This window comes from Syngnathus scovelli, chromosome 7 (genome assembly GCF_024217435.2).
Source record: "Syngnathus scovelli strain Florida chromosome 7, RoL_Ssco_1.2, whole genome shotgun sequence".
Taxonomy (NCBI): domain Eukaryota; kingdom Metazoa; phylum Chordata; class Actinopteri; order Syngnathiformes; family Syngnathidae; genus Syngnathus; species Syngnathus scovelli.
Genome location: NC_090853.1, coordinates 4,888,220 through 4,906,016, shown reverse-complemented (window position 1 = coordinate 4,906,016; position 17,797 = coordinate 4,888,220). Strand labels below are relative to the sequence as shown.

The 17,797-nt window shown below is 41.6% G+C and overlaps 2 protein-coding genes across 3 annotated transcripts; one reads left to right on the top strand and one right to left on the bottom strand.

Moving 5' to 3' along the window:
• Positions 1-701: 701 nt before the first annotated feature.
• Positions 702-6,005, bottom strand: il10ra (interleukin 10 receptor, alpha). 2 transcript variants are annotated; one of them, XM_049726782.2, is made up of 7 exons: positions 5,693-6,003; positions 5,481-5,601; positions 5,233-5,402; positions 4,917-5,074; positions 4,670-4,835; positions 4,127-4,245; positions 702-3,747 (listed from the first exon to the last, which is right to left on the bottom strand). In XM_049726782.2, exons 1-7 carry the CDS (start codon positions 5,784-5,786, stop codon positions 3,010-3,012), a joined length of 1,566 nt encoding a protein of 521 aa, XP_049582739.1. In that variant the 5' UTR covers positions 5,787-6,003; the 3' UTR covers positions 702-3,009. The 2 variants fall into 2 exon arrangements, with proteins under 2 accessions (XP_049582739.1, XP_049582738.1); XM_049726781.2 differs by having other exon boundaries at positions 5,233-5,601; positions 5,693-6,005.
• A 916-nt stretch (positions 6,006-6,921) lies between these two features.
• On the top strand, positions 6,922-14,508 carry LOC125972800 (transmembrane protease serine 13). The gene is made up of 13 exons (XM_049726783.2): positions 6,922-7,258; positions 8,318-8,492; positions 8,962-9,072; positions 9,290-9,472; positions 9,557-9,683; positions 9,754-9,849; positions 9,978-10,021; positions 11,504-11,666; positions 11,732-11,910; positions 12,042-12,140; positions 12,279-12,421; positions 12,733-12,885; positions 12,974-14,508. Exons 1-13 carry the CDS (start codon positions 7,241-7,243, stop codon positions 12,986-12,988), a joined length of 1,506 nt encoding a protein of 501 aa, XP_049582740.1. The 5' UTR covers positions 6,922-7,240; the 3' UTR covers positions 12,989-14,508.
• Positions 14,509-17,797: the final 3,289 nt, after the last annotated feature.

Genomic DNA, 17,797 nt, shown 5'->3' with positions numbered 1-17,797 from the left:
TAGTACAGTGCAGAGAAAGGGGAAAGAACGAGAAGAGCCATGAATACACAAATAAAAAAAAAAAAAAAAGATTAATTAATTAAAATAAAAAATGTTAAATAAAATACATAAATTAATAAATCAATTGAAATAAAAATGTTTAAATAAATAAATACATTTTCAATTCAACCAAATTTGGCAGCAACAACACTGTTCTCATTGGTGTGTCAAATTTAGCATACATTTATATTCACTTATAGAGACTTTAATAATGTCATGGAACATGCTGATGTAAGGGGTTAATCTTTTTTTTTTTTCCTCACAGTGGCAACATGAACGCTGTTTTGTAATGATGTTATCAGCTTCGCCCTCGCCTGCATTTGAAGGAATCTGCTATCAACTGACGAAGGGGAAATATACTGCTGCATGTGCTCATCATGCAACCTCCACAAATACTCTGACATCATCTTTCTGGTACCCATATTACGGCTTCAAATGTGTAATTCTGTCCTGGAAACGTACTACAACCCTCGATCGTGCAAAGATTATTTGTGCGCATACAAGCCATAAAAAAAAAAGCTAAAATAATAATGATGACTGATGTGATAACGATAAGTGACTACAAATGAAGGCGACACTGATGACTTCATTTTTAATTTTTCTACTGCGTTGTTCACTGAATTGTGAAATGAATGAAAACAAATAAGTGACTTGTGTTAAAAAAAAAAAAAAAAAAAACATCCACCAATCGCAACATCAATTCACTTCCCACATTATCTTATGAAAAGAAAAAAAGACGTCAGCAACAAGGCAGGCAAACCGGTTTCCAAAAATGCCTGGAATGGGGAAAACCAACACACACACATAAGATGTAGGTAGAAAGCACAGAAGGCAATATTCACTGTTGCTCTTTAAAAATTTATCTATCCCTTATTGGATCGATACTTTTGCTAAAGTCAAGCGAGGAGGGACGACAGCCAAGGGCACACAAGGTCATCGGCTATGGGCAATCAAGGTAAGATGACTATTTTTTTGGCCTGCGTGACGACATTATGTGAGTCTTTGTCGCAGTTCTTAGATGTTCAACAAGTTTTACAGTAATTTTGGATTATTGTTATACAGAATAGTGATTTTTGGATGATGAATGAACACTAATTTGGTCTTACAATACAAATGCTCACTTTTTATTGACTAAGTCAGAGAGGTAACATTGTGTGTGTGTCCGTGTGTGTTGTCTCAGGTAGTAGGGTAAACTCCACAGCGGTGGGGGTGGCTGTGGGATTTTGCATCCTGGCCATCCTCTTTACCATCGCCATCGTGCAGTTCTGCTACAAGTACAAGTGCAACTCGTGCAAAAACTGCTGCAAGAAAAAAAGTGAGTGAGGAAGACGCCAATCTCCTCCATTATGTTCTCGCAAGATCACCTGAAAAAGCTCCCTTTTTTTATTATTATTATTTTTTTTAGAACCCCCGCTGACGGACAGAGTCCTCACGTGAGTATATTACATAAATAAGTGAAAATTCAATTTCAAAGTTAATGGATTGTTTTAAATTTTATTTCCACAGCTCTGTCGGCTTAAAAAAAAAGTCGTCTTCACCTTTCACCATAAGTGGCTCCAAAAAATGACCTGTCACCTCTGTCATTGAAAAAAAAAAAAAAATCGTATGTATTTATAATATCGAGATTAATGTTTGAAGGGATTTTTCCTTAAAAATTACGTGGACTCTTTGTGTCATGTGACCCAGTTGGACTGCTTGTACTTAAACGTTACTGTATATAGACTTTCTACCTGTATTAAAAATATAACAAATAAAAGAAAACAAAATAACCACATTGGTAGTAATGACTTATGCTTGAGAATGCAAGCAACAGCAAGTTGTTCACCTCCAAATCTCACACATCTGCTGAAATTTTGAAAGGTCGTGAGACTATCATGACTCATTGCTTTGCTCATAATGACTCTGCTCGGCTGATTTAAAAAAAAAAAAAAAAAAAAAAAAAAAAAAAACACCTCCAAAGGTCATCTCCTTCTGTTTTTAACCATTGCAAAAAAACAACTTTTTTTCTTCTGCAGCAAGTTTAATGTTAAAAACATTTTGAACTCTTACAAATAAAGTCGCATATACATTTTAACTTTAAATGCAGAGTAAAAACTTTGAAATAAGGACTTGAAAACATACACGCACGCACACGCTCGCTTGTGCATTTAAAACAACCAAATAATTTCTCTACCTTTGGAAATGTTGCTAGCCTAATGCTAACACACAATACAAAACTCCATAGACAGGCTAATAAATAGCATCAGTGTTTTGATGCTATAACCTTTAAGCAATGGATATTTGAACACAAACAGTTGAACAACACATTTAGACTCTCACAAGGATATATTCTTTATCTTCTGCAAAAAGCAATTAATACTAGATTACTGTTTACTGAAGAGATTTGGCTGTCCAATGAAAAGAAGCAAATGTTTTATGCCTTAAATGGGCTGGAGATGTTGACTTCTGTGAAAACGAGTTGTTTCATGAAAGGGGAAATGATTTTGTCTCAGTCCACTTCTCAGTTTCTAATGGGGGATTTGGCTACAGAACCGCAAATTGTAGTCATTTATGCTGTCTTGTGTCAGTACAGTGAAGACAATAAATAAATAAAGGCAATTTTAATTCACACGGCTTGTATTTAAGAAAAATAAATATTTCACACAAACAATGACACTGACACAATGTGACTACAAAATATATTAACATTTAAAAAACAAATTACATTTTAATCACATCACAAAAATAGTTCCCTGAAAAATATTTTCAATTCAAGCACACTTCCCTTTCAGCAGATGCGATATTGGGTTCGATGGCGCATTTACTTTTGCATTTCTTTCCTATAAGGATATTTTTGCTGTAACCACATTTTTTTTCTTCACACACCCTTCCTCCCACAAATGATTTAGATACACAAAAAGGAAAGGGAGTATTATTCCCAAAGCAGCAGCTATTTTTTGTCAGCATATTTTGAAACACGTCTCAGGTGGCTCAATCGGTATCCAGTAAGTCGCAAATGGCCACAGTGTTCATGTTGACGTCTATTCCTTGCGTCAGAGATGTTAACAAAGGGAAACCCAATGTCGTTTCCGACTGTGTCCTTGTATCATTTAAAATGTCTTCCTTGCTCAGCAGGATTTTATGCTTTCGGATTGTTGTATCCTCCTGGACGATGCGTTTGAGGCACCAGGAGCACTGATCTGCCCCGGAGCAGATACATGACTGAGGCCCTGCCCGGTAGCCCGGGATCACGTCGGCCAAAACTGGACTGGGAAGGATTTGTTTCGACCTCTCGTCGAGGTGACTTTGTAATGCGGGGCTCTGCTTGCGATAATTGTCAAACTGGGATCCGCTGTCCTGACCCGTTGTGTTCACAATCGAGGATTCCAATCCGAGTCCCACCTCGCTTTCCTTCCACCTTGTCTGCATGGTGTCATCCTGATGGGGATACACCGTTTCTCCCATGCTCCCGCAACCGCTATCATCTTGTCTCCTTTGTGGACTTCTGTCTTGTTTTTCTGTAGCGTTGCACTCCATGCTAACGCCGCTGTCAAGGCTTGCCCTGTCGTCCTGTTTTCTCAAAACGCGAAGTGTCCCCTTGTTCTGAGGAATTTCTGCAAAGTTTTTCACTTCTGTTCTGCTGCTTGTCAGGAACCAACCTTTGTCTGTGACCACTTCTATTGGCCCTTCTCCAAGAGTGAGTGGATGCCAGCCACGAACAGGGGATTTCTAAAAAGTGAGAAAAGACAATGAGCCTTGGGTTATATTCAAATTGTGCCAAATATGATATTTTACTTTGTTTTCTAATTTGTGACCACTACAATACATGTCGTCTTTTTTGTGAGGAGACATCATACCATTCGAGTCTCTGACAGAGGTTAGCCACCCCACTCCAACTTTCTCTGCGTGAATTGTCCGCCATGACAGTGGACTATCCAAATGCAAGATGTATTTTTAAAATGAAGCTCTAGCTAGCTAGCTAGCTACTGCAATGGTGCTTCAAATTCTTATATAGTGAGAGGAGACTCTCCTGCTCCTTACTTATTTTTATTAGGTCTAAAAGTGGCTACCTGGCATTAAACCGAGAGAATGTTTTCTGTTTGCGTACCAATGCAGCAGGCATTTTCGCCGGACGTTTCAGGTGACAAAATAGACCGACAACCAAAATGGCCGCCACAGCCAACACGCCCAGAACCGTCAGGGATGACACCGAAATTATGAACCATTCTGGAAAGAAACGGAAATGGTTTAAATATTTGTCCCAACTTCTGTGGTTAAAAATACACTTTGCAGTACAAGATTCCACTACGCCATAAGCATAACTCGAGATAGTAAGATAAACTGGAAAACCAATTCATATCCTCAAAAGCTTTTTTTCTACACAGTGTTGAATAAATCAATTTGATGAAAAATGTATATTTAGGTAATTTGAAAAGAGCGAACAATGATAACGTTGCTTTCAAATGTTGATAACGTGAGCTGCTGAGTTTATGTACTAGCAATGGAACAAGCTAAGTTATATTAAATTTCATTCTACAATTTTGAACTTTTCTTTATAGTTTTAAAGCAGTAAAGAATATAACAGGGTCTGTTCATAATAACCATTTGTAAATAAAGATTCTATAATTCTTTGCCATATTGTTTTGCTCACCTTGTTCTGGAAGCAGGAGGCATTGTTCTAGGGATAAATCGCTCTTGGACAAAGCGCCGTTTCCCTCCACCATCATACTGACGCAGTATTCGACCCCCCACCGGAGATGTGTGAAAGTTTTAGACCCCTGATTTTCATTATCTATCAGGTACGCCATTATTGGCTCCTGAAAGTTTAGAATGACAATATGGTCAATGCATCATTTTAGCAATCGTTTCATCAATTTTTTTTTTCCTTCAAAACTTACTTTGGCTTCCACTTTGTCAATTCTGCTTTTTTCTTCCAGGTGGATGATGTAAGTAACCCCATAAGGAAAGAGCTTTCTGAGGATAGGTTTTTGATGAACGTGGACTGTTATGGTGCTGGAGGTAGCGTATAACGTGAAGGAAGGAGGTTGAAGCTTGCCTGTGAGGTAGGAAAAGAGGATATTTTTAATTGTTTTATTAATTATTATTTCTTAATTTATTTCTTATTTATAATTATTTATTTTTAAATATATCATAATGGATCTTAACGTACAAAAATATGGTGTGAACAAAAATTAATACAAAATAGTTTCTTACTTCCATTGGGGAGGAATTTCTTCACTGTCCACCCTGACTTGTTGGCTCCGTCAACTGTTTGGACCCGGACCTTATAGCCAGCTCCATAGTCATGTATGAGACCACTCAGGTGGCAGTAGGTATTTGTAATATTTGTGCAGCTAAGCACCATGGCCCATTCACCAGCAAGCCTGATAGCACAAATCATATCTGTCAAAAACTGGACCCACCTGGATGTTGGTTGATTGTATTTATAGTGGAAAACATACTTTGCCATTTGCACATTGTACTTGAGGTCAGGTGTGGTGTTTCGGGGTTGCTTCCAAAGAACGACCACCTCGCCATCCAGAACATTCACGGCCAGTGCGTCAACCTGCGGGACGCCCACTCCTGTATTGCAAAGATAAAGCAGGAATCAATATTTTATATTCCATCGTAAAATATATAAGAGAAAGCAATATTATCACAAATGTGTTGTTACCTGACACAAAATTGATGATAGAAAGAAGCACAAGAGCAACAACAAGCCTATTGTTACTCATAGTTATTCCATGTACTTCCACCGATGTCATCATTTAAGTCCAAAGTGTCATCAGCCAAAACCGTTTTGATTTAATCCCTTATTCCGTGCACCATCGAGAACAATAGAACCAAACCATTTCCGAGACTCGGCTGCTCTGATGTGTCGATTTTGGTCCTCAATGTGAGAAGATTAAGTGGAGGCGGCTTGCTTTTCAAAGAGCTCTTCAAAAATCAAACCGCTGAACATGCCTCCCCCTCGTCACGTGACCCATTTCCTGTTGTGACCTCACACACAGGTCCCAACAAGATTTTACCTTCCTCTTTTGCTTTTCCCTCTTCGGCAACGTTTATGACGTAAAGCACTTCTGCATATTGATTTCGCAGAACATTTAGGACTTCCCCTGTTCATCTTGTTTTCAATTGTCTTTCTCATGACCTATATATATATATATATATAATTTTACTCATTGATCAATGTTACAGTAGAAAGAAATGAGTCAATAATATTATTTTGGTCCCTACTATCTATATATATTTGACGGATCATGGTGGGTCATCTTATTAAATTTTATTTTGGGCTTAAACTGATATTTTTTATGCAGCTTTATTAGTACAGTGTTCCCCCAGAAAGTTCATTGGGCAAGGGAAGCCTCCGTTTTTTTTTTTGCAATTCACTTTAGAAGAAAAATAACTTTTACATCAAATGTCATCAACCTCAGTTTCCCCTTCGAGTTCTCACCTTTGTTTTTGTTTCTGGGTCACGTGACATTTTTTTCCTTTCTTCCTCCGTGCAAACAAAGTGTAGAAAATGAAACTATTCGGAGGGCAAACTGAATCAACAAGTGCTGAAGCTAACCACTCTTGTTGCGTCAGTATAATATCATGAAGGGCTGCAACTAACAATTATTTAAATAATCTAAATTATTCTTCAATTATAATAAATCTCAATTTATTTTAATATAATTTTAATTCATTTGTTGATTATTTTGCTGATTAATCAATTAATCGAATTAAAAAAATATGTTTAAATTTCTCTTTTTCTTCGGACTAGCCGTTTAGCCTTATTCAGAATGAGCCAATCACTTTCAAGCGCACGTCAAATGGGACTCGCCACACACCTACCACCATCTGCCTTGAATGAAACCAATTTTAAACTTTGTTATGGCTATTTAATTTCAATTTGTTCACGGCTGTTTGGAAAAGACACTCGCTGACAGCTCAAGTGGTGTCTCACAATCAAGTTCCAGTCCATTGAAGCAGCTGTGGTGGTCTGCGGGAAACCGGTTGGGCAGGTGTGTGACCTGCTGGCCACGCCCACCTTGGATCACGATGCAAAGTGGAGGTGGGAGGTGTTTAGATGAAGGACAGTGATAGTCATAGCAGAGTAAAGAAAAGGCGCTTGCTGACAGATGTGCCGAAGCCGCATTTTTCCATTTTTGGATGTGAGCGAGCTCCACCCACGCGGTGACACCTCAACCCTCCACTCGTGTGACAATCACTCATTCCGATGGCAAGGCTAAATCCGGTAGGTTTAATAAATTGTCTCCCTGCTCTTTTGTTTTACTTCTACGACTTCTTTCTTGCATGTATTCCAACTTCACCTTATCTACTGAAATCTGTTAACTTAAAAAATGGTAGATTGTGTTTATCTGCCCTTAAGGGAACAGACGTGATATATTGTGGTCATTTCATTGGGTTTGTTTATCTTGTGTCTATATTGCCTTAAAGTTTAGGTTTCTGCTTTAAACTAGTTTTGCTGAATTTTTTATATTCTGTGAGAGTTAAGCAAGATTTAATCAGTCATTCATCTACATGAAAAATTGTGTTTGGATAATTCTTTGATTGAGCTTCAATTTAGTTGATCAATTGAATCAGTGACAATTGACTTTGTCTCAAACACCTCTGGTCACTCGTGCCCTTTATTTATCATTATTCAGGTGAAACTGAAACCGATCCGGTAAAAGTGACATTTAACAGTGATTTTCGATGACAATGGAGGCCGTGCAAAACGATACGTGTACGATAGCTGAGAAATAAGATAAACCTGCTTCTCTACCTGTTTCATCTCGCTAATCTCATTTTCCTACGGGCTTTTATGGAAACTTGACCATTTAGCCATAGAGAAGATGTTACGAAACACCTTTTTGTTTAAAAAGTCTTCGTAGACCTTTGCGTACGTAAAACCCCACCCCCATCAGCACATTTTAGCATCCTGTCAGGTGACATTGCTAATCCTGATCACAAACAAGTTTAGCCACATCTTTGTTTATTGTTTTGCTCTCCAGAAAGGTTATTGAAAAATTCCGGTTGTGCCTCTCCAATCGTGTTGCAACTTTCAACAATTACTTCCTCCAAAACAAGAGATCAAAATCCCCGAACCTTTGTTGTTGAAAGAATGGCAAAGTCATTCCTAGTTCTCTATAGTACATAAACAATACATCTGATTTTATTTAATATAAATCAAGTCCCTGTGCTTTGTCTAATGCAAAAAAAGTGTCATGTGACTCCGTCTCAGATGTCGTCATCTTCATCCACTGCTGTTTTGCAAATATAAAACATATTTTTTTGTTTTTTCCCCCCGCAGGACGATCTCCCGCCCCCTTACTACTCTGTCGCTGTGCACACTCAGCCCCCCCTCAAGTCTTATGAAGAGGTTGTGTATGGCGTGGCGCCAGGCCCCCCCCCTGCCAACCAGCCTCATTACATCCCTCAGTATGCACCACCTGTGGCCGCTCCCCAAGTAACACAATTAAGTTCACGTGAGTTGCTGCCTTCTGTTTTTCTCTATGGACATAAACAGCAGTTAAGTATCATGTTACAGGTTGAGTTGAAGATTGACTTGTGAAGGTCACATGACCAAATTCCACTGAGTTGTGATTGGTTGATAGGGAAACTGTGATGTCATTTTCAGTTGACAGCGAGTGGCAAAATGGCCGCCCCCTATGATGCATACAAACAAATGGATTTTGCTGCTTAATTCATGTTACATAAACACAACAATAATCAGAACACTGTGTTTTGACGTGTTGGCCTGCACAGAACATATTACAAAGAAAAAAATTAGGGTTGACTTCCCCTTTAATACATTTTAATGTCATTTTGATTTGTTGCCCTCCCAACTAGTCAAGCCCAGAGTCAACTTGGATAGGCTCTAGCTCACCTTGTGAGGATAAGGAGTTTGGAAAAACGAATGATTAGATGTTTAATTTGTATTGTGTTTCCACGCAGCCCCCAGGAGCAGAAAAAGAGGATGCTGTAAGAATAATGCGCAGTGTTACGGAGGCTCATGCGCTGCCTTTATTCTCATCGCCCTGCTGGCTGTTGCCATATGGATCGGAGGTTGGCATTCGTATTCATTTGCTCTTCCGTTTTTATTTGTAGGAGGGCATTTTTATGGATATTGTTGATAGACAACATTTTGTGCTTCTCCATGGCGACAACTTGTTCTCACAAGTATTCATTAGGATTTAGAGTATAATTATGGCAATTCTGCTACTAAATTTAGTCACATGATCATTCCTGACACTCATTATTTCTCTTTTCTCTCCAATGCCAGTGCAATATGGCACCAGGGTGTTTACGCAAGACAGCAATAACAACAACAACATCGACGACGATCAGCAAGATGTAAACATCGATGATAACCAGTCTGTATTGATACGTGACACCTGCCCCGATAATGCAACAAACTGTGATGGGATTAACGACTGCGAGCTGGGCTCTGATGAAATGAACTGTGGTGAGCGTGCAAGTAATCATAGAGCAGTGGAGTCCAAACTATGACAGTTGGCATTGTTTGATTTTTGTTCTCTCTCTTTACCAGTGAGGCTTGCGGTTAGTAATCGTCTGGAAGTCAGGACCGCCCAAGACGGCCGCTTTCTTCCCGTCTGCTTCAACGGTTGGGACCAGAACATTGCTGACCGAACGTGCACCCAACTTGGGTTTCAAAAGTAAAGATTCACCTCTCGTTATCTCTCATTCATACCAAGTGACCGTAACATTACCCCCCAATGTATTTAGATCTTACAGCTATACAAATATCACAAACCAAGACTCCATTGGACTAACAGTGACGAACAGCGTGTCCGAATCCATCCAAAGTCAAGTTGAAGTCAGGTAAATAACATTTCTAGTGAATACGTATGTGCAGTGTTGAAATTTAAAATGGTGCATTTGAAAGGTGCGGTAAATATGGCTGCTTAGAATATAGTCTCACATGTCTCTCTTATTATGACATCATACAGTTCTTCTTGTCCAGATCAGAGTGCAGTCTCCCTGCAGTGCGTCGGTAAGCAGCCGCACACATTGTATGAAGACATCTCAAAACTGAAATGCAATATTGTTTGTATCGCTTTAACTCTCAGTGCAGCAACATATTACGCTTGAATTCAAGTCATTTGTTCATACATGAATTTGGTAGGACGTTTGCATTAAAGCTGTTAGCTTAATGCTAACAAGTAATGGGAAACACTATAGAGGAGTTAAAAAACTAGCATTAGTGTTCTAGACCTAAAAGTAACATAAACAATGTTGCTCCATTGTTTGTTACTTTTAGGCCTGCAGACATCATTATTAAAAATGTTGATACTTCATAAATCAGAATTTTATACATTGTTTCAAGAGTTCAAGAGTTTTTTATTCGCCATGTTTGAGCGTGCCAAACAAGGAATTTGACTTCGGTAAACCACAGCCTCTGTTCAACATTTAGGTGACTAACAACAACACTCAGGACATGGAAGAACGAAAGATATTCTCAAACACCCCCTGATCTTAAACTCCCAAGAGGGCAAGGAAAAACTCAAAACTCCAGCTAGGGGAAATGAGAAACCTTGAGAAGAGACCACAGATGGGAGGGTCCCTCTTCTAGGATGACCAGGCTGCAATGGATGCAGAGAGGACACATAGTACAAACAGTGTAGACAAAAAAGGTGTGGCAAGCGGGATGTTATTGCACAGTAATGACTCTGAGACTCTAAGAGTGGTGTGAGTTCATCAGAGCGACAGCCTGGGGGAAGAAGCTGTCTCTGTGTCTGCTGGTTTTAGTGTACAGAGCTCTATAACGGCGTCCGGAGGGGAGTAGTTCAAACAGGCTGCAACCTGGGTGCGAAGGGTCTGTTGAGATGTTACTTGCACGTTTCCTGGTCCTGGACAGGTACAAGTCTTGGATAGATGGGAGGTTGATTCCAATTATCTTTTCTGCAGTCCTTATTGTCCGTTGCAGTCTGTGCTTGTCTTGTTTGGAGGCCGATCCAAACCAGACAGTGATGGAGGTGCAGAGGACAGACTGGATGATGGCAGTGTAGAAGGTCTTCAGCAGCTCCCGTGGCAGGTTGAACTTCTTGAGCTGTCTCAGGAAGTACAGCCTCTGCTGGGCCTTCTTCCGGACAGAGTCTATGTGGCCGGTCCATTTCAGGTCCCGAGAGATTGTGGTTCCCAGGAACTTGAAGGTGTCTGTGGAGAGAATAGTATTACTGCGGATAGTGAGGGGTGAAAGTGGTGAAGGAACTCGCCTGAAGTCCACTGTCATCTCCACGGTCTTGAGCGGGTTCAGGTCCAGGTGGTTTTGGCTGCACCAGTGGACCAGCCGCTTTTTGTATGTGGAGGAAGGTAGCTAACTTGCTAGGCTAGCTAGCTAGGTCACACTGATCCTGCAAAATATAGTCGTCATTGCTTGAATGTGGCTCTGGATTTTTGCCTAGAAAGACACAACGGTTTTACCACAAGTTATTAAAAAGACATTTTGTGTGTTCTTTGCCATGTGTCTCTTCAGATTGTGGCAGGCAACAGTCTACATCTCGCATCGTAGGGGGCACCGTTGCAGACAGGGGTCAGTGGCCGTGGCAGTTAACGCTGCACTTTCGAGGGTCCCACGTGTGCGGAGGGGTCCTGATCGCTCCGGATTTTGTGCTAACCGCCGCTCACTGCTTCCCAAGGTGAAATGTCCACTTGGCATATCGGCGAGGTTTAAAATGGATGACTTGATGTTGTCGTCCTACAGGAGCAACCCCGTATCGCTCTGGCCACAGCTCTGGAAAGTGTATGCAGGTGTGACGTCTCTGGACAATTTACCTCCGGCCTTGGAGGTGGAGAAGATCATCCTCAATGAGAATTACAACAACCTGACCAACGATCAAGACATCGCTCTGCTCAAACTTGCAACTGAGGTCGACTTTAACGGTTGGCTGAGCTTCTTTTCGATTTCACTGATCGATTTCATCTCAGCATGTGTGGAAAATTATATGGTGATGAATTTAGGATGTTGTTGTTATTCAAATTAATCAGAGCTAATCTGTTCTTCCTTCTCTCAGATGATATTCACCCGGCGTGCCTGCCACTTACCGCACAGCGGTTCCGCTCTGGCACTGCCTGTTGGACGTCGGGTTTTGGTACCACTGTGGCAGGATCGGGTAAGCTTGGGAAACCTTTCTCTGATCGTGTACACTCAATAGCGAGAATGCAGCCGGACCGGATCTTGCGGCCTCGCTCACGCGCTGTTGCCAAACATTGCAACGTAGCAACTTGCCTTCTGTTTTCCTTGAACGTAGGCGTAGTGTCCAACGAGCTGATGGAGGTCACTGTTGACCTCATTAGCATGGCAGAGTGCAACAACCCTTTGGTGTATGGGGGCGCTGTGACGAATAACATGATCTGTGCCGGACACTTGGAGGGAGGCAGAGATTCCTGTCAGGTGACTTACTTACTTATTTATTTATTTATTGAAATATTTCCACAAATTTAAATGCAAAGCAGGCTGCTCATTTATTTATTTATTTATTTATTTATTTATCCATCCATTCATTCATTTATATATTTATTTTATTTATTTATTTATTTATTAAGCTATTTCCACTCATTTAAATGCGAAGCAGGCTGCCATTTATTTATTTATTTAGAAAAAGAGCCTGATGCCAATCTATTTTCCAATCTATTTTAATTGCCACAAATGATTTCCACAATCTCCTAATATTCAAACTCACTTTTTATCACGTGTTAAATCAGGGCGACAGCGGTGGACCGCTGGTGTGTCAGAATGATGATATGTGGTACCTGGTGGGTATCACCAGCTGGGGGGCCGGGTGCGCTGAGCAAAACAAGCCGGGTGTTTACACCAGGGTGAGCCGTTTTCTGCCCTGGATCTACACCAACATGCAGGTGAGACAAGAAATTGATCATCTAAGTTAGGGCCTTCAAATGAACCCGCCGACCTACTAATAGATTTGTCCACCCTGCTTTCTCACAGTACCTAAGACTGTAATGCCACCTTTCTACCTCATCTTCCTCCGTTGAGCACTGCACTGTCTTTTTAAACGAGCACGGAGGATCACTTTGTGTACAGCAGAGAATGGACGGACAGATTAAAGGTGGTATGGAGCGGCGGGGACGAGGCGCCGCCGCCAAAATACCGAACACCGTGTTTACAGCTGTGTGACTGTTCCCACTTGATGCACTGATGAATTATCTTGCATTCCTTCACTACTTCTGCCTTTTGTGTTCACACTGTCACTGGGGATTTTTTTTCATCTAAATATTTTCCACAATCGGCGGAGTCGCTACAGTTGGATGCCCTTGATCAATTGAGATGATGAGAAATAGAGAGGCTGCTTTGAGATTAGAACTTGAAAGCAGTTTTTTTTTAAAATTATTTAAATTGGGTTTTGCTGTGGTTTCAAAATTACAACAGTCAAATGCTTGCGGTGAGGTCTTCTTGCGCTCCACTTTGGCTCTCCATTGCTCCAGTTGGTGGCATTGGGATTCACCTGATCAACGAGGGGCGAGTCAGAGAGGAGGTGCTCCGGCAAAATTTTTGCATTTGCCGCCACCAGCGTGTCAGCAAATGAGCAATCCAGCAGATGGTGCCACAGGACCAACATCTTAAAGTAAATCATTGATTTTGGGGGATGAGGATGAAGCTGGCCCAAAAGACTTTGGCACAATATGATGTGGCATAGAATGCAAGATGTTGTGTCCAGCCTTTCAATCAAATCTTGATTAATGGCTAGCAACGGTGAATGCTGAGTTGATGCTAGCGAGCTGCTAAATTGCTTTGTCCACTGTGCATTGCACGCACGCACGTACTCGGGATGGCGAGTGCTGGGGCAGCAGGTGCGCCACCATGCAAGCCCAAACACAAGATCGAGCATCTAAATTATGCACAAGTTGCTTTTATCTTCACACACACACCTCGTTTCTCTCCCCGCCATCAACAAACAGATACACCACACACAAAATACAGAAGTCAAAGGACTTGCGTATTGTGCTGAAACTAAATGAACTGATTTAAATCTTATTTAAAGCATCAGCATTCTTTTCTTTTCTTGTCATAAATACATTTAAAATCAGCTTTTCTGGTTATGACTTTTAAAAAGCAGTACTTCTTTGAAGTTGTGTCTCAACATGCAGAAATGGTGTAAGTCAACCTTCTGAAAGCAAATTGGGGTGAGGGGTGAGGAGGGGGGGTGAGCGAATGACTCAGCAAAGTGACATCGTCAAGCTAATTGCCAGGAAGCACCGGTGGACCTTGTTCAAGGTCTTCAGCTGTAATGGAGTGATTCTCTCACATAGCGAGGCGACCGATGTAGCTCATAAAAATCTAATTCAACGCCCGGCGTGAATGACTGTTTTTCATTTTGAAGCCAAGCAAACATTTTGAGAGGGGGGTTGCAGTTGTCAACGCTTATATTTATGCAGCTAACAAAGCTAGCGTGCACTGTAATGAGACTCAACTCGCATTGTATTTGTATACAAATAAACTTCTGATTTAAATTTCATCGTAAAGGATTTGGAAATGAGTGTTTTCAGGTTGCCTAGCGAGGGCCTCGTGTTCACGGTCTCCAAATCACAGGCAACTTCAGGCCACCCAGCAATGAAATAATGGTCTCTGCTTTGGTTAGTCGCCCTTCCAATGGATGTGTGTGTGTGTGTGTGTGTGTGTGTATGTGTGTGTGTGCATTCAGGGAGAGAATAAAGTGGCAGTGAGCACGGTGAACCTCAGTGACGTGCGTTAAATCACATTAGTCACAGCGTCTTTAAATCGTGCTTCGCTTCCACTGGGTGACACTGTGCTAGGCTGAGGTGGGTGGGTGGGGAGGTTTGGGGGGGGGGGGGGGGGGGGTCATCTGTGGTTGGATGTGATGTGACGGACCGAAAATATACACACCTGCAAGGGAGATGGAGCCTTAGAAAAGAAAAAAAAACACAAGCATCACCTGACTGGGTTTCCGATCAAAGCTCAGCGGTTTCTTGCGGTTCTGCCCCTGAACGCTACTGAGAGCCCAGGTGTCAAACTCAAGGCCCGGGGGCCCGAAACGGCCCGCCACATCATTTTATGTGGTCCACAAAGACAAATTGTGCATCAAATTCGTGTGTCATTACTAGAATTTCAAATTGTGTTCACTTTTAATCATATCTGTTTTTTTAAATATTTGACCAGTTTTTACTCGTCTGATTTGAAAACGAGTTATTTGTCAGTTTGTTTTGTAGCTTTTACTCTATATAATGAGGTGCTCATACATTTATTTGGGTTGACAGTCATAATGGCCCTCCGAAAGAAGCTATGACTACAACGGCCCGCGAAAAAAAATGAGTTTGACATCCCTGACTTAGTTTGTTTTCACTGATACGCAGCCAATTTTCGAAATGATCGTTGACCAATTGTATATTTTTTCCAAATCGATAGCTGTGGACACAAGAGCAAGCGCGCACTTGGCGGCTACTTGACAACAAGGCTGTTTGTTCGCTCCACAGCACCTCTTGATTTAGGGATGGCGCCTGCCTCTGATTTGCATGCGGGCCTCGGGGGATGTGTAAAGATGTCAGCTTGCGAGTGCAGGGCCACCAACTTCGCACGAGGCTTCAATCAACCTGACGAATTTAGGAACACACGCCAATGCTGCCTTTCAGCTATTTAAAATATCCCAGGAAAATAGCAGCACCTAATCCCTCGACGCACCCTGCTTTACCTCCGACATTGACCATGATGTCCTCACGGTGCATTAATCCTCTGGCCGTGTTTCCATCACGTTGCAGCAAAGCATCCTCCTCATTAGTAGCGAGGACAGCATCCATCCCCCTGAAAGGAGATCTTTGCACATGCACCTTCCCTTCATCGTGTCCTCTTATGTTTGCTGCCACTCTGTCTATCCTCCACCTTCCCGATCTCATGGGGGAAAGAAACAAAAAGCTTGTTTATCTGACTGGATCAGCAGCGCTACACCGAGCAAATAAAACACATAAAAAGCTGAAGGGGGGAAAATGACACGATGAGAACACGAGATAGTGGAAGAAAAACCTTTTGATACCGACTGAATTGAACACAACACAAACATTAGAGAAGGGATGCGGCCAGTTGAAAAGGTACCACAAGGCTGATATTGGTTTGGAACCTTCGTCCTGGTTTGAGACCCCAATTTGAATCCCTCACCCAGTCTTGAAAAAGAACGCCTAGACCAGTGGTTCTTAACCTAGGTTCGATCGAACCCTAGGGGTTCGGTGAGTCGGCTTCAGAGGTTCGGCAGAGCTGGTATGTCTTTGCCCCGCCCCCGCCCCGCCCCTGCCCCTGCTCCTGCCCCTGCCCCTGCCCCGCCCCGCCCCGCCGTCCACGGATGGCCAAACACACCGGTAGCACCCCACCCTTGTCCGCGGATGGCCGAACACACCGGTAGCCGCTCCCCTTCCGCGGATGGCCGAACACATTTACCTTTTGTATTGTTTACTTGACAACAAAAACAAAACTTAAAGTGTTACCGCATCAGAAATAATGTCTAATCCTGCTTGATATTGCATTAACTGACTCCTGCAAAGCGTCATCCCACGAGTATCTTATTTTGTGAAGGTCAATCAATTTGTTCTGGCATTATTGCATGCAGTGATATCCGCCAAGCTAGTAAGTGAAAGAATAAGTATTGACCTTTAGCGTGTATGTTTGCATCGCTTTGCCTCGCCTACTGCTGTAAATCCCACATTTCAGGCATTTTTCCTGGATTTTTTTTTTTTTTTTAAAACTCCATCCACGGTTTATTGCAATAATATCAATATTACATCCAATCAGGACATTTGCACAAGCAACACGAGTAACAAATAAATGTACAAAACTACTTTTTGCTAGTGTAGGCTTCTGAAGTACTTTTTATCTGCACTATTTTATTTTGTGAAAGCTCTCTTGAAATCCTAATTTAAAATTTGATCTAACCCTTACCTGACCTGAGCCTGACACCCACAGTATTAAATATAAAATAGTAAAGAGGACAGAAAAAAAGTAAGCTTTCACTTGAGAACAGGAGCGTCTGCCAGTCTTTTCAGATAAATTAATGATAGCAAGCCCCAGAGGTGAAGGGAAGAGAAAAACAAAAAAAAGAGACTTGACTGTTCCATCACTGTGCAGCAATGTGGATCCAACATTTTAGATTTGTCAATTTATTTCCTGTCTTGAATCTTTTGGAGGACTTGATCCAGCTAGAAATGTACGTAATATTTAATATATATATATATTTACTATTTGAAATGTCAGCCAGTCAGAGCAAGCAGAATAACTACACTCGCGTTTCTCGCAACTCGATCGTGTTTTATTTCAGCAGTAATCAAAAAGAAGTAATTTGCGCCTCGTTAAAATCCACCTCTTAAGGCCTCCCTGCTGCAATTTGCTTTGCGCATTTGCGCTCGGCCTCTTTTATTCCGGCTGAGTGGGCACTAATGAACCCGAAAAGTAATGCCTCGCTTTTATTCTTACGCCTGGAGAGTCCTTGCACCCCCCCTCCTCTTTCACAGCACATGACAAGCAGATGTTTGGGAGCTGTAGTTGTGCGATAATGCCTGTGAGATTTAGCGCTTTAATTCCCAGCTGTGTCATCGCTTCTCACGGCCACCAACGAGCGAGCGAGTCGACTCGAGGGACAAACAAAGAATTTGTCAAAAGATACATTGTAGCGCGTGTTTGCCATCCTGTAATTGTGTGCTGAAATGTCATACAATGATGCTAAATATAACCTGAAGTCATTTTCCCAGACGAGCGCACACGCATCAAAGTCACGTGTATGCGTTCAAAGATTACTCATGCAGGCGAGCGGGA

Bases quoted from the DNA above. Each gene is read 5' to 3' on its own strand.
- LOC125972800 (XM_049726783.2), top strand. The intron at 11,911-12,041 runs GTTGGCTGAGCT...TCCTTCTCTCAG, and splicing joins AACTGAGGTCGACTTTAACG to ATGATATTCACCCGGCGTGC. The intron at 12,422-12,732 runs GTGACTTACTTA...GTGTTAAATCAG, and splicing joins GAGGCAGAGATTCCTGTCAG to GGCGACAGCGGTGGACCGCT.
- il10ra (XM_049726781.2), bottom strand. From the start codon at position 5,786: ATGATGACATCGGTGGAAGTACATGGAATAACTATGAGTAACAATAGG. The intron at 5,602-5,692 runs GTAACAACACAT...TTTGCAATACAG, and splicing joins TATCATCAATTTTGTGTCAG to GAGTGGGCGTCCCGCAGGTT. The intron at 4,836-4,916 runs GTAAGTTTTGAA...CTAAACTTTCAG, and splicing joins TTGACAAAGTGGAAGCCAAA to GAGCCAATAATGGCGTACCT.